The following is a 25,000-nucleotide window of genomic DNA, read 5'->3' on the forward strand; positions in this document are numbered from 1 at the left end:
TTTCCTCCTCGCAACACATTTAAAAGTCATGTTGATTGCCTCCAACGTTTGAGACAAGGTAAATATATTGGTTGCTTTACATGTTTATCCCGTATCTTGAAACCCTTTGAACTTTTATGGCGATTTTAACAAGATAGAAAAGGTTTTTGATGGTGTAAAATAGCCAGGTACATGCTTGGGCTAATGCTGAGTTAAAGTGATAAGGGACATTGGTCATTTTTCATGAGTTTTTTACACAAAAGTTGGTATTTTTGAACCCAAAAATACATCATACCAATATGTTCTTATTCTGGTTCTTTATTGTCTGCTTGAAAAAAATCAGCAAATTACTTTTTGGAATTAAATCTCGCGTTCATACTGGCATAACGGTGAGAAGAATTCTGAGAACTTTGAAAAGAGAACATTCATTTTGAATTTTGCTATATGATGCTTTACCTATCCTACGTTCGTAGAAGTTACTGACACCTTTCCCGGTGTTACTGTTGAAGAACACGCTTTAATTCACCGAAACTAAATGGGCGGAATATCCATGATTTTATCAGTGGCACTATTTAATTTTTTAAATAGCTGGCAACTGCATAGCGCTCGTAATAAATTAACTAGTTTATTATAAACATTATTTCAACACATTGATCTTTTTATGTTATTAATCAAACTTTGGTAACGTTATTTTTTATGTTATCAAATTGTTGAACAAGTTTTAATTAAAAGTATAAGCATTAATTATGGAACATCTTTTGAAAGCAAGCGCAATAATTAATCCTTGCATGATGCCGTACAAAACGGATGAAAGGTACATCATATTTCATTGTTTTGACTCTTCACCCTCCACACCCACATGATGCCATAATTCGTTCGTTCCAACCAACGTAATGGTGCAACCAGAAGGGAGCAGCCCAACTCGACGATGACGCTTCGAGTTTTAAGTGGCGTGTGGGAAAACAGCAAATGCGAACACCAAAGCCTCGTCGTTTTCGTCTTCACACCGTCTTCGCGAACGCTGGAACGTCTTTACCGTCTCGCGCCGCTTGTGTGTTTCACCGTTCTTCGCAAACGGATTGTTATCCGCTTTACAAACGGGGAGCAGGTTCAATGTCACTCAGGTGACATAAAACTGAAACTGCGGGACAAACAGACCCGTGCTCCAAAATGAGCAAGCAACAATGTTTGAAGTGAAAGAAAAGAAACACGAAAAAAAATAAAACAATGAGCCCATCGAGGGGGGCAGTGAAAACAATGAAACGAGAGCACACAATATCCGGTGGGGCTCTTGGGGTCTTGTCTTTCACAACACAGCAGCAGCAGTAGCATCAGCAAAAAAGGTACCTTCCCTTCAAATTGGTGATTGGCCAACTTAGGGGAGAGAGAGAGAGAGATTGGTTGGGATGCCGTTCGCCGCAATTTTGCTGGAAAAGCAAATCAATTTCCTCGTAATCGGGGCTTCTTCCGCTGATGCGGCTCGCACTGGCGGCAACGCACCGCGGCAAATTGAGTGCCACAGTCGATTGGCTTGATTGCACGGCCGGTGATTGGCCCCTCATCTCGTCGCTCGTCTCCCAGTCTCTCGGTTATCGGCTTATTATGTCGTGTAATAAGCCTCTAAATTCGTTGTCAACCATCTGCCGGGATTCACCGAAAGACCGACGGGGGTCAATCGAGATGATGCACGACGTTTTCCAGCTGGCTGCATTTGTTCAGAGCTTCGTTTGATACCGATGGAGACGCATGGTGCCGATGGAGGCGCCTGGTGTTTCATACGTTTTTTGCGTTTTTTTCCGCTTCAAAGCGTTTTTTATGCATTTCATGCACTCAAAAAGTTAATCTTTCTTCCCTCATGCATATTGCAGCGTCAAAAGACGTTAAAAAGTGCCGATAGCACATGATATTCACCTCATCTCGGACCCTGCTGCTGTTCCTGCACATCGCGATTACGTTACGCGTAAAGCTTAACGAGCCCCATAATTACCGACCGTCCATTATCATAACACTGTGATGATGGTATCGACAAAACCGAGCTGAAGGGATCGTTTGCCGATACGCACCACTTAATGTGCAATGACAGCGGTCTGTTGGATGGAAGGTTTTAATTAATTTTCGCCCGACTGCTCCGGCTGAAAGGCGCGATGCGATGCGGGATAATGAAGCATCGGTTAGAAGGAGACAGTGATGTTTACACCGCTATCGGAGTATGATTTCAAGGAAATGGTGCGGGAAGGGGAGATATAAACAACCTGCCTAAGGAGCGACGGCTAAACGGAGAAGAAGATGATCTGCCTGAGATGCAGTCTGTTTCATCGATCAAACAGCGCGAATCTATCGGCAGTCCGTAAGCAATACGCGTCTTTCCTGGCGAGCTTTGGCCGATATCAATGTCAAACCGTTAACTTCGTTACCGTTCGTTCGACTGTCAGCACGAAACGGACGGTGACGGCGCGGCGTTTACTTCATCAATCATGCAGTCCTCTAAGCCCTCCCACCACCCCCGCCAAAGGAATGTCAAATCGTCGGAGAAAATTGCTCTGACAGCTCATAATTGTACTGCTTATAGCCGCCGGTCAAATAATATCGATTCTATATCGTTGTGAAGGCTGTCCGAGAGAGAGAGCAAGAGCAAGAGAGAGATGGTGTGTTAGAGGGTGGCAAAAGGTGGATAAAACAGTTAAGAACGTTCGATCGATACCGGGCGCAATGTGATGAAGTGATGTGCCTGAAGCGTGTTTACTTCTGGAGAGGGTCTGCACAGAGAAAAAAAAACTTGTCGGCTAATTAATTTGCTGGAACTGAGAAACGTGTGGATGTAAGAATCAGCAAAAAAACAATAGCCGTGCACCTGAAACACCCAAGCTGTTTCTGACAGTGATGCGGCAAAATGTTTAATTTGTTGTTTTTTTTTCTTCTTGCTAAACTTGGGATCCAGAGCCATGCGAGGGATGATATTACGCCATTTTCCCACGATGCACGCGATTCGATTTACAATACTTTACCGGCTGAGTCAGCGTCAGCGTCGTCTTCGGGGCTTCGGCACAAAACGATTACTCAGGATTACGAGCCTCGCGAAACCAAACTCAATTAAGCAACAATCCCGAATTTCCGTGCTCGTTCCTGGAATGGCGGCCGGCCCCGGGTAGTCCGCTTAACTTTCGGGGCGCGTGCGATGCGGGTTTAGACAGCAAACGGTAAGGGTGCTGGGTTGGTGCAAACTTTTCCTATTTCCGTGACAAGCGGCGTGATTTTCATAAATTAGAATTTCATCGTGTCGTGAGTTCGCAGAATTGCCAGGTCTGTCTGCCAGGTCTGTCTATCGGCAAGTTGTCATTTAAGCTGCTTAAACGTAACCTAAATGAATTGAGATTGCGTTCGTTTGGTTTCCCGGTGACTGTGGTTGAGTCACATAAAAGGGAGAAGTTAATGGTAGTGAGTTTTTGGTGTTTAGAAAGGAAGTTGCACCTTGTCCTCTCTGGAAGAGTGTTTCCCACAAAACCAACGTTTTCAAAGTCGGTGCCCATCGTAAAAACTACTGATCCGATTGATTTGAAATTTTTAACCCTTATCTGTACACTCTTTGCCAGGTAACCCCGTCGAGATTTCATAAAAATTGTTGATGCTTTTTTTTTAACAGATCTTTAAAACCCGTGTTTTTAGATAAAATGACAAAAAGCATCACTTTTTCAACTTCAAAAATCTGCCAAAAATCGAAAAATGGGAAATTCGACAAAGAACTCGACAGGGCTGTATAAACCTGTATAAACTTATAATCTTTCAAACGAGTATCGATTTGTATTTTTATGATGACCCATCAGGCAGCTACGATGGGCACCGTGAAAAATATCTTTTCGCAGACGCACCATTACAAATTTGATTCCATGAATGATGTTTTTAATCAATCTTCCCCAAAATAGAACTAAATATTCTTCAAAAGTTGCAGTTTACTATGAACTCAACGTGAAAAAATATAGTTGAATAGTTCGTTCACAAAAAAAACTCAAAAATGATCGTCTTTTTGGCCAGAAATTACCGAAGCCCCCCCCCCCCCCCTTAATCTGCCTTCATCCACTTATCACTCGTGAACAGCGATGGCGAAAGGCATCACTTTCTCTGAAGCGATTAAAGCTCTGCTCCAATCCCAGCCAACCAACGATTTGCGGTTGGGCACAGTTAATGGAAAATTGAGATGAGAAGCAATTTCCGCATTTCATCGTTATCTCATTCTTTCACGCATACGTTACACACGAATTCACTTGACTTGGGCGATTTACTCTGCATAATCTTGAATCTATTTCAAGGGATAGGCAGATCACTAACAACACAATCAATCGAGAAGCACAATTAGCAGCTTAGTTAGGGGGTTCAGTTTCCAGCTATCAGCTCATGCAAGATCCTGAACCATTTTACGCTTCAATTCCAGTTTGTATGGACGTAATTCTATGAAGAATGATCCTTAGCATTATACACAAAGCGATGGGAAGCTCGTCTTGTGTCGATAAGGAGGAAGGAAGGGGATTTCCGGAAGCTGTACCTCCTTTCTACAGTTCAAGCTCGATGAGAAGCGACCTTTACTAAGTACCAGGACCACCCTGGCAGTGCTCGGAGTGCTTACTTACAGACCAAGTAGAGGTTGCGAGAGTTGATTTTCCACTGCTACGTCAACACTCGATAAACTACCGCCGAAAAACGGACCCACAAACACATGCTGGGCCCCAGAACAAATGTTGACTAAAAAATCCATCGAAATCTCCATTTTACCCAAGTCAATAAACCTTCGCTGCGTGTTCCTAAGTCAACAAACAGGTGCCAGAGGCGTAGAGCTGACATACCACGCCACACCACACACATCCGTCAATGCTTTATTCATCGATTTGCAAATACGCTTCGTTTTCCCAATAAAGAGAGGAAAACTGAGAGAGAGAGAGTGTGCCAGGACGTGCGTTTGTCAAATAACAATGGAATACGAACCTAGCGAACTGCGAACAAACGTCGTAATCGTGTTTGCTTAACGTCTTGGCCTCGACCAACGGTATATGGCCGCTGGTGACACTCGAGCTCGTGCCCTCGTGCTCAATGTTTGTTGTGTGTGTCCGTTTCGTACGGTTCCACTGATGTGAAGTGGAAAAGTTTTCACGCTGCCACAATTTAAAATGGATCCAAGGCGAGCAGGAATGAAGAAAGGAACTTCCAACGGGCGACTGAGTGCCCGGTAATGGGATGTTTGTTATTTTAATTAAACAGATACAACCGCACGATTTGACTGATTGTTCTCGCATCAGTTTGTCCTTTGTCGTGAAAATGGAGTCCCCATTGTGCTGCTCGTTGTGGTGAAACGCTCGCGCACACGAACAATGGAAACGCCACTTGAAAAATTCCACCAGTCTTGAAGTGGGCCATTTTTGAGTGGAAAACTAGTTTCTTCGAGTCGAGCAGCCCCCTAAGGCTCCCTCTTGGAGGAACTAGGTCTTGGGACAACGACTAGGACACTCTGTGCGAGCGCACACTCTGTCTCTGCCTGGGAATGCAGCACGACGATAAACAACAGTTCAACCCGCTAGCTACACAATCACACAAAACAGTTGACCTTCGAGTTACTCCCGGTGTCCTCTCTGGCGAAGGAGGGTGCTTTTCATTCCCGGAACGTTCCATGCGCCATGCATAATGAATCCCATGCCCAGCCCAGCCGCCTAGTTTGCAGCTTCGCAGCATTCTGACTTCTACGCTCGACTACGCTCTGAATAATTCATGTGCCCGCTCTCATTGTGTGCTAGTGTAGCGGGCGGAAGGGCATTCGTCTTCTGCGAATGGGTGAACAGCGTGCGTTAAGTCCACGTTAAGTCCGTGACTCCAACCGACCGGCTGATGGACAAACTTTTCCCTCGAAGCACATTACCAAAGGCACGAAGGCATGAAATGCATGCACGCGAGCGATTTGATGCAACTTATTGCTTCCGCATTGTCATCAAAAAGCAACTGGAACACGACAAAATGTACCGTCGTGGATTGGAGAATGGTTTGGTGTCACAAAAAAAAAAAAACGGTGGAAGGTCGTGCTCGCATTAGCAGCTTACGATCCCAATGATCCCTTTGCTGAACTTTACGATCTATGCTTCTCGCTACCAACAGCACCATTACGCCATTCCGCTGGGACCCAAAACTTCTAAAGACATAAAATGAAATGGAATCGCAACGACTAAAAGGCTCCCCGGTGGCTTCAGCCCCATTTCACGTTTATCGCTTTCTCGTTGTGCATATGTGTTTTGCGGCGTGATTTTGCTCACTGTTCACTTTCCCACTGTATTTCCAGTGAAGTTCTCCGCCCCCTCCTGGTGTGATAAAGGGGTGGAAAGTTTTGCTTCGTTTTTTCCCCCCCGATGTTCATTTCTGTGTTGCGGACAACCGACCTAAACGGAGGGAAAAGAAAACAACGTTTGGCACAATCTGTGCCGGACGATTCAGTGGCTGGAAAAACTTCAAACTCCCAGCGAGATCCTTGGGGACCGCTTTGCAAAGGGTAGAAGGTTTAGAATTCAGCCCCAGTCCTGGGACACGATTGGCGATTATCCTCATTTTCCTCTATTTCGATTTCCCCAAAAGCATTCGCAGCGCAGTCCCCTGTCTCTGTGGTTGTTGTAAGAGATTTCCGGTGTAGAAACCGTACGGACGATCCGTTTACACTTTTCCCTTTGGCCAGAACCTTCTCTTCGATTTGAACTTGAAGCCATAATATTCAAATGAGCATCGTGCGCATGTGGAAGGAGGAAGGACGATATGATAACTCCAAACCAGTGCCCCGCAGTCTCGTGGTGAGTAATTTTTTCCCATTTCGCCAGTCGGTAAGAATTGGGCGGAGAAAACGGATAGTTTCCGTTTCAGGAAGGACTTTGAGGCCGCGCAAACAGTCCAAGCACAAGAAAGCACTCGATACGAGTGGTCCTTTGGGGGCGGAACACGAGGTCTCTCAACGGGGTGCGCATTCGGAATCCTTTTTCCTTTCCGGCAGCCAACAACGAACAACAGCAACAGCACTTCAACCAAAGGATTGTACCCTTGTGCAACTCGGAGCTTCTCACGCATCTAAGGAGTGAGTTTTATCGTTTCGAGAGCCACATAACCCCGAACCCGGACCCGTTTGCCAGGCGCACAAGTCCTTCTTAAGCAGAAGCAACGGGAGAGCAGCGGAAGGACGCCAAAGGATAAAGTATAAAAATGTCAAAAAAAAGTAAAAAATAAGCGTGAGAAGATGGTGGAAAGTAGAAGTGGACGTCGACTACCCTTCCAAAAGGACACCCACCCTCATCCCCGGGAAAAGCTCGAGAAGCTGTACTTTAAAGCTGACAATCCACGACCGTGTTCCTTAGTGGCACCTAACCCGGGGGGGGGTGGACGACGAGTGGAAAAAAAGGTCCCCAGCGTGGGCGATCGCGGTACCGATTGCTTTTGGGGGGTGCGACCGACCGACCGACCGGTCTGACGTTTGTTTGTTTTGCTTAAATACCAGCCACATACAAATACCGCTCACTCACGGGGAACCTTGTGTCCCAAAAGGGGAGAGGTAGGGGGTCCAGATGAGCACGTTCACATCCCTTTCAACCCCTGACGGAGCTCACAGTTCCATTCAGGTCGATCAGGCCAGGTGTTGTGTTGTGTTTGACACTTTTAGGTGACGGTTAGCAAATTGATTCGGCAAAGGTGGTTCACGTTTTTGATTTTGTTTTACGTTTGCGATCACTATGACTGTGGTGGTAAGTAATTTTCAAACGTCGAACCCTTGACTGTCATCTTTGACAAGGAGTTAATAGTTTTTGCTGATCAAAAGCCAATTAACTTGAACACCGGAAGGACACATGTTTCTCTCTTTGTTGGGAGCGTTGCCTTTTACTTTGAATTTGTATTTCTAAGTTGATTTATGTTTGTTAATGATAATAATTGAAACTTTTTTGAAACACCTAATAAACTGTACAGTTGTTTTACGTCATTATACGTAAATACACGAATGCCTTGAGCGTTAAGTTGGATTGCTTCACACGTTCAACGGCACCGACTCCCTCCGGGGAGTCTATAATGAAAACTTTCGCCAATTAACGCCTTCATCAATCAGTCTCACGTACAATCAGAACATCAGAACATCCGTTGTCCGACCGTTGTCTCTAGTTTGCCCGTCAAAAGTTGGCCAGCAAGCCAGGGGCCAGCCTTTTGTTCGACCGCAGCAGCACTGGGGAACAATAGGAGCACAGGAGCACATTTCATTATGATGGATCAGCGAGCAGTCACCGAGTGCTACCGAGGGAGAACATTACAGAAGCACAACAAAAGATGGCAGAAAAAGTAGTGTCTGTTAGTAAAAGGCATTCTGCGGTTTGCTACTTTTTCTCCACCACCAACGGACAGCGACTAGCTAATAAAGTGATTTAATGAACATGAACACATCCATCCGCTCTGACTCTGTCGACTGTCAAACGAGTCACTCAAGTCTCGATCACGTGTAACCGAGCTGTCCTCGGATCTTGGCGCAGGAACGAATAACGTACCCAAGAGGCCAGAAGCATCTGAAAGAGTATTTATGTAACGCTTCGAAGACTCATGCATACATGATTAGCAGCAGTTGCGTACGTGTGCTGGGTGGATGCTGTGACAGTGACAGTGTGGCTTCTTATGTTGATGTCGTAACATTATTTATTTATGGTAAAGTTCGTTTTCCTACTTGCGGCAGCTAATGGTGCAGGAAGCAATTTAATATGAAATTTGCGAAGCACCTACAAGCGATGTTATGAGGGATTGCTCTGTTCACGTCATCAGTCGTGAAATCACAAACAAAGATTAAAAAGGGAACATATAAATGTAAGAAGATCTTAATTATATGTGCTTAGAACCGAGATTTTCGCTCAGAAGCAGAATGCAGAATAATCTAATAATAATACAGACATTCGCCCCACAATATAATTATGCAGTGAACGAATTTGTTGGTAAAAGATATTTAAAAACGAATCTGGAAAATTAAAATTCATTTAAACACAAAGAGTTTTAAATTATTTAAACTTTAATAAGTGCTTTTATAACATTTTAATTTACTGAGTTAACACCAAACTATAGAGAACTTGAATACTATCGTCAAACAAACGAGATAATCGATTTTTCATAATCCACGCAAAGCCATAGCTCATCATAAAATCCACCGTGAACGAAGGTTGATAACTTTAAACGAAGCTATGGTGTCATCAACAGATTACCGTTCCCACAGCTTGTCACAGTTTGCTGGAGCTTCCAACTATGTGCGACATAATTTAATACCGAGAACTTGATCCAGCCCAGTTCCGCGACCGTGACGAAACGACGAGAGAACAAAAGGCCCCATTATTGAGTCCAACGGCTTCTCCGGCCGATCAGTGGAACAAAGTTTCTTATCGCCGTTCCCAAGAATCCACCGTGAACAGGTCTAAAGCTCGAGCAGCTACAAATAAACAGAAGATGCTCAACTTAGGACCGTTGCTGAACGAGAAAGCCCTTTCTGATTGTCGAATGATAGGATCGGCTTGCTTGCAACGTAGAAACTTGGCACTCAACGAGCAGATATGGCTTGAAATTAAATTACGTCACATGGTTTTACGGGTAATGGAAGAATGTCTACCACGATAGCACGATAGGCACTCTGATCCAGCCGTTTTTACCTGGCGATAGTTTATTTTGGTGAGTTGTTTATGTACCGGAAAGGAGAATTACAAAAACCTCAAGTAGCACACAATTCGGGGTAATAGTCGATGCTTGCCTATTATTTATTCAAAAGGCTACCACTTAATGGTCGTCACTCATTATACCATCCGATCGATGGAGCTCTACTCCGCGCGCAAACGGTAGCATATCGAGACAAAAACATCTTCAATTTAGCTGAACTAACTGGTTTATCGATACCGAAACCGCTGAACGGTTCCCTTGATAAATGGATCTCGACAGAGGCCCAGAGGCAGAGCACAAAGGATTGCGAAAGGATTTCGAAAGTTGGTCCGGCCTTTCCCGCCACCGAGATATGGTATGGTATTCGAACCTATCAGCGCAAGTGTTGAACAAGCGTTCTGCCAATGTCGTCCCCAACTCTTGGTCGTAGCTTTTCTTACTGAAATCAAGTGATACTGATGGAAAAGTTTCTATCGTTTCATGTTCGCTGGTCAATTATAATTAATAGCTACGGAGAAAACGTACCATCCGCTTCTTCCTTTTGTTTTGGAGCAGTGAAGCGGTCGTCAGAATAGATTAGAATTTTGGTTTTCGAATCATCTTTGACCTTTCTGCGGTTTTTTGCTATTCCAATAATAGTAACGAAAATATAAGGAATCTTGCAATCTGAAATAATTTTCAATTTAAACTGGAACTCTATCGCTACGTAACGCTAGAAGCGCACAAGTAATACAATCACTTTGTCATGTAACTTCATTTGTTTTTTATTTGCTGTTCTAGGAAACCCTCCTGCATGCTCGCTTCTTATATTGAATTACTTCAAAAGGATGCTCTTTCTCGGTACTAAAATAACGAGAGGGAGAGAGAGTAAAAAAAAGTCAAAGAGACAAAGTACAGCGTAAACCAAAAAAAAAAAAAACAGAACAACCCAAAATGGAAGCTACAAGAATAAACACAACCAGAACAGCACAAAAAAAAAAAAGATCCATCCAGCGCACATGCACGGGTGAATTGAATGGTTAGTAGCGACCAAAAGGAACCGCATCGCTTCACACTGCGGTCTCTACTCTGCGGGGTTTTTATTCCGCGAAAAAGTCACTCGCGAAGCACCAACGGGCAAAGCAGAAAATCTGCTTTGATTGAACAAACATTGCCCGCGAGTTCGCGAAGCACAGCACCTACTTTACGCAACTCCACGGACCTGGAAAACGATATCCTCTCCGCGAGCGACACTGTCGAAACCGATCCGTTGTTTCGTCGTGATTCTACTTTCAAGATGAATTGGGAAAGCAAAAGGAGCAACATAAGAAAAAAATCGCGAGAGCACCGCGGTTAGATGGTTTTGCTGATTATCGTGGTATTCCATGTGCCAGGATTCGAAAGGCTTGAGTAAAGGCCGGGGAATTCCTTTCTCTGCAGTCGGAAGTAGATTTGCTGTGCCCTGCGGGGTCGTCAACGGTAATAGAAGTGCTGTTCAATAATCATTGCGAGAGAGGTACTGCGCAAAACGAAATAAGCGCAGGGAAAAAAGGGTAAAGCTTTGGTGCAGCCCCGGTATATAGGCCAGCGGATGTTCTTTGTAACAAAGAGCACGTGCTCTTGCTTTTAAGAAGAATGTTCGTAGTAGGAAGAATGAAGCGGAAATTTAACAAGCAAACGGATATCCTTCAGCAAAAAACGGGGGGTGCACTACAGAGCTTAGTAATTGAAAGCAAAAGAGAGTAGAACACAACAAACTCCTGGTTTATTTTCTAAAGAAAATATTTCCTAAGCTCTGCGCATAGCAACTTGTTTTTATTATCGTGATGATACATCATATAAAAGTGTTATAATTTAAATGTATAAAAATAGGAAACATACATTTGTTCGTCTATCACGAATGATTAGATTGCTTACAACAAGAAAAAATGTTTTATAAAACGAAACAGCCGAATAAATCTACAATACACTAAACTGGCTACTCATACTTTGCAAGAGAAAACTAAAGCATCACAGCAAGTTTGCATATTTTCTATAACACGCATTGGAACACACAAGGTTAAGTGTTAAAAATTTCACTGCTTTATATGATAACAGATTTTATTTTATCTTATTAGAGTTGTAAGACATTATTAACAATAATGGCCAATATTTCAATTTTACTTTAACTGTAACATGAGCTTTTAAGAAATCTATTTCTATTAATCAATTTGATTTCATGAAGCATATTAACATATTTAGTGAGAGAACGGCGATTTCATCAAGCGGAGAAGATTATACTCGACTTTGAATACTAGATTTTTTTTCACAATTTTCCAGAAACTATCTTTACCCATCCTTGCTGCCCAGGGAGTGCAAAAAAGTGTTGTTGAAACGGAAGCTTAAACAGGAAGCTAGATCATGGCTTGCACAACGGTTGCGCCCTAGATCTGCCGTCCGTTCGCTCGCCTCCTCCAAACACTCATTAAGGAATGAAGTCATCGTTGGCTAAAGAACAATATCAAAATCCTAGAGCGAAGAAGCGTCAAATCAAGTTCCCCTAGCCCGTGCGGCGTGACCGAGGACGACCAGGATGCTCTTCCAAAAGCACCCGCACCCTGTCCCTATCCCACACCCTCTCTCTCGGGTAGTGTCGCGTCGGAAAATAGAACGGCAACAAGAAAAGTACATCGTTAGTACCTTTTCCAGAGCGGAAAAGCCAGCTAGAGAAGAGATAGGCTGCCGACAGAAACCGAAACGAAATATAGAAAAAAGAAAAGGAGAAAGAAAATCCAAATAGCAAAGCTCGAAAGGAAAATCCCTCACCCGTAACGCGTGTAAGGATGACGTACGCCATCACGTGGTAGGAGGAGGTGGTGCAAGAAAGGGAAGGAGGAGCACCCATCATCCACTTCACCGAGGCTTGTTATTTATTTTGTCTTGTTCCTGTCCCGTGTCACGCTCTCACGCTGCTCTTGGTGAAAGCGCCGCCACTTCCCGGTCAACCCCGTCAGTCAGCCAGCCAACTTTTGCCCGATTGTCGGATCGCAATTCACGTTCGCACCGCTATGATACCAACACTGGTGGCCACAGTTCGTCTGGGAGTGGACCGTGGAGCTACGGACCGAACGGAATGATTCTGCATTCTACTTTCAGAGCATTGGAGCGACCGCGTTGGCTTCAGTTTTGGCCGGCAGGAGTGTGTCCCAGTGGCGCCTACCAGCTTCGCAAATCATACAAGTCGTAAAGTAGCTCGAAGGTCTCCAAAGGACCGGTTGGTCGGCCGATTTGGCGAGCGAGCGCCAATAAAGGGCCACAGAGCTTTGTCGGAATAAATTTGGGGCTTTCTTGCCTTTTTTTTGGCGAAAAAGATATGATGGCGAAAACATTGGTAGCAAGTGTAATGATTTATGATGTCGACAACTACATGCGATTGTTTTGTTATTCAAAATATTCATCCAGCGGTGCAAGCAATGTAATCATACGCGATATACTGACTTCTGATGTATTTGTCATATTTAATAACGAGAATATACACATCGCGTTTGTATATTGGATCATAACGCGTAGAAAAGAAAAGACTTTACAAAGAATGCAGCAAATACTTTTTATATAAAAAAGAAGCGGTTTGTTATGTTATATTCCCAGTATCGTTTCAGTCAACAATGCATAATGATTTTACATAATCGTTCAAAACATCAATTCTATACGACAAAAATGAGATTTTCCTTTTCTGTTCCATATAATATCGATCCTCACAACTAGTAGCAATGAGGCTAAGCCTTGGTTAGCTTGCGGTTTATGTTTAACCATCACCACTCTGAATTAACTCAATTAAATCCAAAAGTAGTATCGATTTGCCGTTAGCTGCGATACAGTTTTACAGTTCAAATTTCCAATTCCAATTTCCCACTCACAAAATTCTGGTTCCATACAGCTCTGCATCGATTACACTCTGCGAATTCCACATCCAAACGGTCCAGCAATAAAAATCATTTTATTATTACCTTCAATCCATTCATTATCCTTTGGCCATTTTGGACCACCACCATTCAGCTCTTTGCCATCATTTTGTGCGTTTGCGGAATGGAAAAAAGCGCGACCACACACCCGTACGCAGCAGGAAAAGGATACTCAGAATGGTATGTTTGTGTTTATGGTTCACGATGGACCATATCATGTTTAATCGGTTTCATTTTCTCGGTTTCCCTGTTCCTTCCCGGTTGCTTCCGACAGCTTTCAGGGCGTGTGGGAAAGAAGCACCACCCAGCACCATAATGCCGGCAACAAAATATCCTCATTCGCCCACAAAACTTCGAGCGCCGGTCTCGGCCAGCGAGCACCCCATCCGGTCAATCCGGTACCCCGTTCCAAAACCGTCGCCGTTGTCGTGAACTTTTCATGACGTCAGAGGGACACTCACCAGAGGGAAACGAGACCGCAATTACCTGCCGATTTACGGTTATGGAGGTTGGCGCTAGGGTGCCGCCGGCCAAACGCCGGTGAAACACATTTCCCATTCTTCTGCCACGGTTACGCAACACCAGAAGACCACCACCAGCAACAGCAACAGCAACAGCAGCAGGAGTAACAGTGAAACCGCCGTTTGGCTCCTCGGCTCGAGTCAGCTGCTTGAGGTTAAGAGCGTTGTCGTGTTTGGAGAAGACGCTTTTTGGTCGCCGCTTCTTCGGCATGGAAGCACGTTCGGGAATCTTCCGACGAAAGGATTAAGCTTTGAAGCTCGGCCGTTTCGGTGGATGGCTGCAGGGTGATAAGAGATAATGGGATGCCTTTCCACGTTGGTGGCACCGGGTTGGGCACTGAGCGTTGGCCAATGTTTGAGGATCGTTCCTTTGCCTACACCGAATAGGTTGGACCACTCGGGGAAAAGGCAAAATCGAGTACGCTTTTTTTTGGGAAAGGCACAGATCGGGGTAAAGAGGTTTAGATTTGTGAAGGCACGGGGGGAGAGGGAAACATTACAATGTTATCTGCAATCAAAGATGATCTCTTCAGGACAAAAGAGAAGCAGACTCGTTGATGGTTTCATTTGTGCATTTCGGTATTATGGGGCGGGTGTATTGTGTTTTAGGAACGAAGTAAAACATTCATCACAAGGAGGGTCCTAGTCGCAGCAAGAGTTTAATGAGACGTATATCGCACTACAATTACTTGGAAGTACATTCAAACAACGTTTGCCATTTGAACTTTGCTTCGCATTACAACAAGGACTCACAACAATACTGTAAGGGATGAAATATATAATCTTCGAACTAATAAGTTGACGTATTGGAATTGAAAATGTTTACTAAAGGGTAGCTTCGACATAAACATGAGCATTTTTATATAAATTGTCATTATGTTGGTCTCTTGTGGTGTTTGCACTATTCATAGCTTCATTTTTATGCTATTTCGAATAATCTCTCAGAAACGTTGATTCTATTTAAATATATCAGTTAATCAAATAACCACAGATATTCGATATCTGTTCGCTAATTATATTTCAATCAGATCAGCAAATTATAATGCAATAACAGCAAAAAGTATGATAATCCTATCCAATTCGTTATTAGAAAAAATATTTGAAGTTAATGAGCTAAAGCCAGGCCTAAACCAATATTATTTGTACATTTCTCTCATCAGAAATCCATTAAAATAAATTCATTTCATTCATGGTATCATTTGAGTAACAGCGAATATTTCTTTAACACGAAATAGATCTTCCAGAAAAAAAATCTCTAAAACGATCACCAATGGAAGAACTCGCTGGGTCTATCCTTGAAGCTTCTCAGGGTCTATGGTTGGCGAAAATGAGCGGCAACCCGTGCTGTCCATCACAAAAATGAAGCCATGATGAAGCCGGTGCCGATAATGGTACTTCCGTAATCCAAACTCTATCAACACGAGCCCATTATGTGATGCCTGTATGCTTGTTTTATTACATCGAACCGAACCCAAAAATCGCTCGACCCCAAGAATCCTTCTACCGGCACCTTCCCCCTTCCCTATGTGGTTAACCTGATTCCACCGGGGAGTTGGGCACAACATTTGCCTTCGCCAAACTTCCGCTTCCGAAACGTACACATTAATATTCAATGCGTTGTCTGGCACACGATGGCTGGCGCCGGAGAGGTCAAAGGTTGTTGGTTGGCAAAAAAAAAAAGAAGCATGTGTTAGCTTTTCATCTTAACCGTCGTCTGGCGAGCCCCGTTTGTGCCAAGTAACCCTCGCGAACCTAAACGGCCTAAATGGGGGTGGGGAGAGCAGCTAGCAACGCAGCTATCATCGGCGCCGATCGCGCAATATCCGCCGGGGGGAGGCCGATGCTTGGTGCGTGCGTGCTATAAAACTTCCAATCCATTCGCGGCACACAGAAACGGCACTTTCCGCTTCGGCACGGCGCTTTGGAACAGCGCAACGCGGCACATTCCCAGCGTGGGACACAGGCAATACACTTTCGTGACAAACCTTTGGGGCGGGTGGCAAGGGAATGTATTTTTTTGTTTCCTTTCATTCATTGAAATGGATTCGCTTGAAGTGAAAGTCAACATGGGAGCGTAAAAGGAGGGGGGGGGGGAAGAAATCCGTAAAATCCTTTAAATCCTGTTTGTTTTGTTCCCTTCCCAGTGGCACAAAAATTCCCAATGCTCATCGTTCCGTGCTGGTGGAACGCGTTGAGAAGAATTTAAACCCAATCAACCAACCAGCTGACGAGCGTTAGCTCAACATTCTTTTCGTCATTCTTTAGTGGCTTTTATGAGACTGCCGATTAACTGCCGACTATCGTTAAGCTTTCGTGGAACCAGCACACTAATGCCCGCACAACGTCGTAATGATATTTATATTATTTCACGATTATGACGCATTACGCAGCTCTACACTGCAATGGGGAAAGTTCGCCAACAGCTAGCTCTGGCACGGCTGTGTGGAGTTTTACTATGAAAACATTCACTCGACCGAGAATGGTGTTCCTAGTGTGTGCCTCTATAGTGCAAAGGGAAAATCGCTGCCAACGATGACAACGACGACAACGCCAGGGCATGTGAAGAGTCAATTTTATGTCGTATCGTGGGGCGCATATATGAGACTGCACACAGCCGCCTCGACCGTTTCCTTGGTTTCGAGAAGTCGAGTGGCATCACTCGTACGGCAAAGCAATATTTGCTTGTGGCCGCATCATCACCGCATGCCCTCGGAGTTCTCGGAGCGGAAGCTGCTGTGCTACGGAAGAGATGGCAAATATTTTCTTTTCATTAAAGCCGAACGGTGGTGAACGAAAGAGAAGGAAGAGTGTACGGTGGAGAGTGGCTAGATATTGCTAGCTGGAGTATAAATTGAAATGTTGTGCATGTTGCTGAACATTTTGTTTCTACTCGGATCTATTTCTTTTTTGTTAGTTTGTTCTACAGACAGCAGAACGAGGAACAGGTGATCGGCCTCTGTGGCCCTGATAAGGCTGCCGTGGCGTATGAGTTGGTTTAGATTCAAGTAGCATCAAGTGCCGTCTATGTAATGTGTCCGTGCGCTTCGAGTATGGTGCACGATCAGAGAGTGCTCAACCACACCATCATCAAGGTTTGCGTTTGATCCTGCTCTCATGTGTCTTTCGGTCACCGCCGCTGCTATTCCAGACCGAATGCATGGACGAAATAATCGATAAACGGCCCCTGGCCTATAAATCACGAGGAAAAGGGCTAGTGCAGTGTGTGCGAGAAGGCGTTGTATCCTTCTAAATGAGACCCATATGGCCTCGTTGGTCGTCACAACAACGCCACAGCCAAGCCGCTTATTAACTATCCTTTCCCGGTTCCTGTCTGACCTAAATTTTAATCCAGTATGTCACCGACGGACCGGATCGAGACCGCGCCAGAGATTAGCTCCAACGTCGGTAAGCGGATATTACCATCTTCAAACGATAGCACACGCGAGCTCATCCGCGGAAAACGTGTTTGTGCGCCACTCGAGCGCGGCGAGAAAGGCAGCGTGACCCAAGACCCCTGGTGTAGAAGGCAAACAAAGGGACTTTTGGATGGTCTGGTGTCCGTGTTAGAGTGAGCCGATGGCGAGTGTGTGAAGGGTTTTTCGGTTAAGAGCAAAGGGTAAGGTTAAGATGCATGGAAAGTGTTGAAAGTGTTGAAGAAGAGAGTGAATCAACACGTTGCTGCTATCAGAATTCTTTATCGAGAGTGGAAGGTTTGAGAAGCATTATCATAAGTAAATGGAATTTAAAACTGAACCTTTCATGCTTCTGTTTCCTAAAGAATGTTTGTAAAATATGGATTTGACAAAAACAAATCAGACAATTTGCATCGGAGAATAAACGAATAGCTAGTCTACTTCTTTTGCCAAATAAACTACTTTGGTGTTACCAGAACTGGTGAGAAACGTATCGCGAATGTAATGTTGATGATTGTATAAACATTAGAATTAGAAAAAACAGACTAAGACTAGATATTATTATTGGAATGACAAAAACGAATAAAAAGAAAAGGATAGAAAACTGTGCCAAAGTCTCACTATAACTAAACTTCCAAACGACGTATAGAGAAATCAAACAACTCAACAGAAAACTTATGGGGAAAAAGACTTTCCAAATCATCGCAAATGTATAATTGACTATCTATCAATTGAATGGATGAATTTAAATAGAAATAAATATTATATACACAAACTCACGGAGTATGGTTAATATTTTGTCATTATTTTCCTTCTCTAAAACATGGAAGGTAGAAACTTCACTATTTTCACTTAACTTTTTTGATATCTAATTATCAATCGTAGCTAAGTATTTTGATAAATAAAAATAAGAAGCGAACGTCAAGTTCATGTTTTTTTAGCAGCTTCTCAATAAACAAATTGGCTAAAAGATTAGGATTTAAAAAGTAAAGCAGATCTAAAAAGTGCCCGATAGTCTCATATTCCTTTTCATTAATTCCGTTTATACTTCTTTTCTTTTCCAAAAAGTACCAACTGTTGCATAAAATTAACTGTATAAACTGTTTCCATAAAGCAAGCAAAATAATGTTACCTAATTCACCAGCAACGTAACATTGCAGGCTTTATTCTATTAATAGAAAACCTGCTGAGTACGTCATTTCATGTAGCTATAGCCCCTCGTACATGTAACGAAATTGTGGAAAGCTTTGAAAGGATCCCGATCGTCAACCGACAGGCCGATTGAAATCAAGACCGGCTCACGATGGCGTACATGTGTTGCAGTACCCGTAAGCATTAGAAGCCACGTGACATAGACCTGATTCCACCGGGCCACCGGTCTCGTGACATGGGTAGCGAGCGGGCAAATGCGCAAACATATAAGCTTGCGTGATACTTTCGCCCATTCATATTAATATCGGGTTTACCGCAACCCCAACTTAACCTCACATCACAAACGGCACATCAAGGGACAGAGGCAGCGCAACTTTGCAGACGTTTTCCAAAGCACCCCCCATCACGCCCGGGATGCCCGGGAGGAAGTAAAACTTTTCTCTCCTTCCAGTGCCACGTGCGCCAGGACACACCAGCAACAGTTGGGGCGCTTATCGATGGATTCGAGAACTGGTACAGATTCGAACTTCATCAAACCGAGTCCATCGATCGGGAGCACCAGATGGCCACCATAGTGCCACTCAGGGCCACTGGGATCGGTTTTTTTGTGTCCCAAAATTAGAAGCAAAAGGTGTAACGCCGAGGGTCACCGGAACCGATCGGATTGCAAAGTGGCTGTGACTGGCAGACATTCGGAAACGGCTTTTGTCTGTCCAGGTTTTTTTTATTGTGTGCGTCCTCTGTTGTTCCGTCCGCCCTGCCAGAAAAGGGGTTCGGATAATCAATCTTCGTTCTAAGGGGGAGGAAGCACAAGTCCCTAGAAACTGCCCTGGTTGACCCTGAATTTAAGTGTTGCGGAACACCTTCAGTTCAGGATATCCTGTCCAAGATTCGTGTAAAATCGAGCAAGCGAACAACGCGAAGTAGAGCATCTTCCGAACCTCTTCGTCTTCTCTTTTGACCTGATTGGGGGATGACGAAGGGACTGATCGGGCAGCATCGTACCATCGTAACTCACCTTCATCCGTCTTCTCGGCGCCCGTCCTACGCTCCTCTTCGTCTTTCTTCTTCCCTTCGATCCCATTTGATGCTCCACTGGTTTCTGGTTCCAGCGCCGATGGCTCATCCTCATCCTTTGGCAGTTCCTTCACTGCTTTGGCCACCGGAGGTGGTTGCTGCTTAGCGCCGCTTTTAATTTTCCTTCCCCACCCGAACCGTCCATTAGCACGTTTTCCGCTCGATTTTCGGTCTTCCTGCGGCTGTGGTACCTCCGCCGGCCAATCGCCGGCCGCCGCACTCGATCGACGACCATCCTCCCGTGCTACGCTCTGCTCATCGGAACCCGAGGCCGTCACTTGTTTTCCTTTGCGTTTGAACACCTTCAGCCAACCGCAGAAGTTCATCGTGCGCTGATTGAAGCCGTCACCGGTGTTGGTGTGCTGCCGCCGTTCTTGTTGTTGTTGTTGGTGGCACGGTTTCACCTTCACCACCGACCAGACGAGCATCGGCCGTCCGGGACGGATGAGATTACGACCGGCCGTACCACCAGCACCACACCACCGGTTCACCAGCTGCCCAGGGCCCGCGCAAGCAAGCGATACGACAAAATGGTGCTGCTGATGGTGCGAACTACGACACCGATGAAGATGATGATGCTGGTGGTGGTGGTGGTGGTGGTGCTGGGAACGATTTTTCTGTCGATCCGCACACGCCAACCCTTCGACACACGGCATTAGACGTGGGCTGTCTGTTTTGGCTTTGGCCGAAGGTGGCTTGGCATGGCCACGGGCACACCTTGACGACGCTGCAGTTCTTCGCACTTTGCGTTGTGTTTGCATTCACATGATTTATCGTATTTTCACATCCACTGCAGTGACTGCGCTAGACGAACTGTGACACCCGATCAGGGCCTCCCCCCCCCCCCCCCCCCCGTAGTACCGTTGATAAAATTACGGTAACCTTCATCGATGGAAAAGTGTGAAAAATTTTAGCATTAAAATCGAACCCGCGCTTGGCCTCATCTGAGCGTGGAAGAATAAATTAAACGTGGTGCTTCAGTGCCATTTTTCAAACCCCCATCATACGCGTAAACGTGTTTCTGATTCACGTAATCACGTTCATCCGCCACCGCCAACGGGTGCGCCATTACCGTGACTCCATGACGCTTCCCGGGGACAACGAGCACGTTGCTTGGTTTGTTTGAAAATTTCGAACAATTCCAACGAGGGGGGAAAGTATTCCTCCCATCGTGAAACGTGCTGTTGCGCTCGCTGGCAGTGCTAGACATGGTCAAATATGTCGCCATGAAAGTGATATTAAGCACGTTCACCTACGTATGTGCTGCGTTGATTGCAAATAGTTTCTGCAGGCAACAGCAGTGCCACCGTGATTGCCGCTTTGCAGGTGAATACATACAATGGCCGGCAAAAGTAAAAGCCCTACATTTTGTGTCTGGAATTTCGTTTGTAAATTCAAAACTGCCGGGAAAGTGTTGTAATTTTATAAAAAAGAATTAACATTCCTCTTTAAATTTCACTTGTTTTCAGCTCAACAACAAGATGTAGAGGTTGTGATATGCCGCCTTCAAAAATTCAAATATATTGTGGATCAATCTAGTTTTGTTTATGCCGGCTACTGTATAAGTTTGATAACAAACTTCACCAACTGAGTGTAAGGTAAACCACGCTATCTTACAACCATAAAGGAATATAATCTCTCGAAACAAGAATTGTGTTTATAAACTGTTTAGCAACATTACTAACTGCACACCATCACCATCAGTGGAATGTTGCCGGGATGCAATTGCGCTTGAAACACTGTCTAGGAATTCAATTACCCTCCCCGTTCTGACCACCCTGGTTCGACCGGCACTTGATACACTTTTTGAGTAGTTACTAGTTTGCGGCAAAAGTTTTCTCGTCCGAAGCAGGACGCAAAACCGGAAACCATGGTGCGGCATCGGCAACGTAAGCTACTTTGTGGTTTCCACGCGGGCTCGAACGAACTCAAAAGTCTCGTTTCGGTTATCGGAAAATATGTCAAAACGACGCTCATAACTAGCCAGCTAGCAATGGTGGAACCGGTGGTGGCACCGGCGATGGCGTGCTTCAGACAGTGATTTGAGAGTAAACATCTGCTTCTTAAACGGTCGCTCGCACGGTATACGAGGAGTGGTTCAGAATGGGGCCGAATCGATCAAATTAGCACGAGGAACGGCCGTACGGGTAAACACACAACACAGTAAACGCACCGCCACTTAGCGCAAACCGTCGTCACGCGCTGTTATGTCACTACCAATACCGACTACTACCAGCAAGCAGCGTCCCAACAACAACAATAACGCCGAAAGGACGAGAACGGAATGGTCGAATCCGCGCGTTATCATTCTGGTGCGTCTTATCAGTCGTCCGGCGGTGGAAAAACTGAGCAGCATATCGACTTTGTGCACACGAAAAGTTACACACTGAGAGTCCTGTGCTTCTGTATTTTTAGCGCGGACGCTGTTTGGAAAAGCTTTTTCCTTACGAGCGAGAGAGGAGCCTCGACAGAGAGAGAGAGAGAGAGAGAGAGAGCGGGCACACGTGAGAAAATGAGTTCTCCGGTGATCGTATGCGTGAGGAAAGCGGTCCATGTCCTCGTCTCTCGGCACGCGCATATTGTCTCCTTTGTACTACACCGGTGGGGCGGTGTTGTTGGTGTGGTGCGTCACGTTTCTAGGTTTTATCAATGAAAAGCTCTTTTCGCTGGAACTCGGTAGTAGAGAAGTTCGTGGGGCGGAATAGGGAGGAGGGCTGTGCTGTGCCGCTCAGAAACATTAGATTTCTCGCATATTTCTCAGCAGACCCAATTCCCGCGAAAGTAGCGGGGGATGCGTCGTGAGTGCAGTGTTCCGGAAAGGGACGTTGATTGCTCGTCCTCTTTGCAGTACTTTACTGGTGACACACAAGATATTCAGTGATGTTAAAGGAATAAAGGCTGAGAGATCAAAGAAGCAGGGAGCTGTAATTGACGTACCTCATTCGGGGAGGTATTGTTTTTGAATGGAATAAGCATACTTAAGTAGAAAGAAAGGAACCGTTTGCGTTTAGAGTAGAGTCGTTTGGTGTCCTTTTTTAATCCGGCTGTTGACACACTACCAAGAAGGGAGTATATAATGATGCTGTACTTACCGGTAGCGGAGCCCGTCGATTGTTTCGCAACAAGAAGCGGCTGTTTGATGGGCGACACGAGTGGGGATGTCGTTGCATTCCGTTGCGTGGGTTTATCTTGCTTCGGTAGCTGAAGCTTATTAGTGGGCTCCATCGTGCAATCTGTTAAAGAAATAGATGCATTTCACATATTAATAGTTTATTTATTTCGCAAGACATGCATTTTAAATTATTTTATTTAACGAACAGCATAACACGTGGCACGGTGCGAGCATGGTGGCCATCCATATTCCACGCTCCCTTATTGTGAGTGGGCTGTTCTCACCTGAGCTCACTATCTCACGATTGGGTGAGCTTCCTTGGCACTCAACCGAGAAGTTGTCAATTTAATGAGTGACCGTTGACAGTTTCACTCACGAGCGCTGTTTGCAGCCTCCACAAATTAAAGGGGGATGTAATGAAGGAAATTACACTGGGTTTGCCGCAGTGGATGCGAAACACAACGCAGCGTACCGACACCGATTTCATCGAAGGACGGTGCGATTTATTTTTTTAATTTTAGGCAACGAAATATTCTTAATACAAAAGAGGTGAATAGTCCGTACATTCTGGTCGAAGAATTGAAGATACTTTTAGACGCACTCCCACAAAAGCAGACTCCCAGCTGTGCCAAACGCTGCTTTCGCAGCCAGTTTTTTGACGGCCGATTCACACCGCCGGACAACGTCCGCTACGTTGCGACGCATTCGACTGGTGGAGGGACCTTCACACGCAGTCGAGGTTCGGGTCGTCTGTTGTGAAGCACGATCGCGTTAATACGGAGCCAGTTCCGGTGGGCTCTAATCGATTTTTGGAGTTGAAGAACCACAACGCCAAGGGCGTTAAGCGGTTACTACCGATTACTAAAGGTACTACCTATCACACCAGTAGACAGCCGTGTGTCCCTTCTAGCCGCCTGCCTGGAAACTCTTGTGTCGTGCATAATTGATGGAAAAGACGAGTGACTCATAACGTGTCGTTTGGTGGCTTATGGAGTTTTATCATAATCTTTGCTCCGGTTCCGGCAAACAGGCAGTGTTCCACGTTTGCGCTAGTGAGGTGTATTAATAGAGAATATTGTTTGTTTGTGCTGTGGCCGCGCTAATAGCAACCGATCGTTCGTGTGCGGCGTCCGGGTGTTACGGAAGTGTCGCCCGTTGGGCATAACTAAACCGAAATCATAATTCAACAGGGCACCACCTTGGTTGTCGCTTTTACAGTTTAAAGCTCGCTTTCATAATACACGCCACACCGAGCCAGGTGGATTTACTCGCGAGTCGAGGTCAGCAAGACAGCTCGAGAGACACACGCTCGTTATCGTCTCGATTTCGTCATCGTCAACGCGTAATGTGTCGCCGTTAGTTGTCTGGCCCGGTGGTCCAAGGCGGCGGATTTAACATAACAAGCAGCCAAGCCACCAGCGTACGGGCTTCTTTCGCATACATACAAGCACCGATCGGTCGTTCCGCGAAAACTGGTCGACGCAACACGGAACAGAGGCGAGCCCGTCTCCGCGGCCTTTCGCCTGTTGCTGCTGGTGATTAACTTGTCTTGTTCTCTACTCTCGCCCCAGCTACTACTTGTTGCACCTTGTGCCTGACCTTGAAACAGCCCGAAACCTTGAACCGGCAGATGATGATAATGTGATGATGCTACCGCCGGGGCGAGAAAAAAGATCCGAGTTCCGGGGCCACAGAAAGTGTGAATTAAGTTAAGGCCAACCCTTGGCTTGGAGGTGGAGGGTCGCATCGCCACCCGTGCGCCACCCTTTTCCCCTGTGACGACTGGTTAACCCTGGATTGGAAGTCGGGGGATTTGATAAACACCTCGACCTCGAACGATCGGTTGCTACTTTCAATCTGTTTTCCATCTTCCATCCGTTCGAGAAACGGTGATGCTGCGCTCTGTGCGCGACCCTTTTGTCTTTGTGTGGCCGGGGTAGGGTGGATTTAGCTTGACCCAGTTAGTGGAGCGTCTACAGCGCCAGTGCGTCAGTCACTGGTTCTAGATGGCCTAATTAATACGCTTGATCTTGGTACACAACAGCGAAACGGTTGATCCAGTTTGAGGAGAGCGACGATGACACAAATTGCTTGCGTTAGCGAAACGCACACACTCATAAGCTTGTGATGCAGATAAGGGAGCAGGCA

General features: G+C 45.3%; 2 protein-coding genes across 4 annotated transcripts in view; one reads left to right on the forward strand and one right to left on the reverse strand.

The window, feature by feature from the left end:
- LOC126574110 (cytochrome b5 reductase 4) overlaps nt 1-25,000 on the reverse strand; it is a 42,636-nt gene that overhangs the window by 12,217 nt on the left and 5,419 nt on the right. The window contains exon 2 of one of the 2 annotated variants that reach the window (XM_050234097.1): nt 22,833-22,973. In XM_050234097.1, coding sequence (XP_050090054.1) covers nt 22,833-22,965 — 133 coding nt within the window. In that variant the 5' untranslated portion in view covers nt 22,966-22,973. Of the gene's footprint in view, nt 1-19,681; nt 20,581-22,832; nt 22,974-25,000 lie in introns of those variants that run through there. The other variant, XM_050234096.1, reaches the window with a different exon arrangement.
- The window catches only part of LOC126574118 (fatty-acid amide hydrolase 2-A), a 5,617-nt gene continuing 4,191 nt past the window's right edge, over nt 23,575-25,000 (forward strand). Inside the window, exon 1 of one of the 2 annotated variants that reach the window (XM_050234106.1) lies at nt 23,575-23,719. The gene's annotated coding sequence lies outside the window, so the exon portion shown is untranslated. Of the gene's footprint in view, nt 23,720-23,745; nt 23,910-25,000 lie in introns of those variants that run through there. The other variant, XM_050234107.1, reaches the window with a different exon arrangement.

The sequence above is a fragment of the Anopheles aquasalis genome, chromosome 3, assembly GCF_943734665.1.
Source record: "Anopheles aquasalis chromosome 3, idAnoAquaMG_Q_19, whole genome shotgun sequence".
In the NCBI taxonomy this organism is placed as follows: Eukaryota; Metazoa; Arthropoda; class Insecta; order Diptera; family Culicidae; genus Anopheles; species Anopheles aquasalis.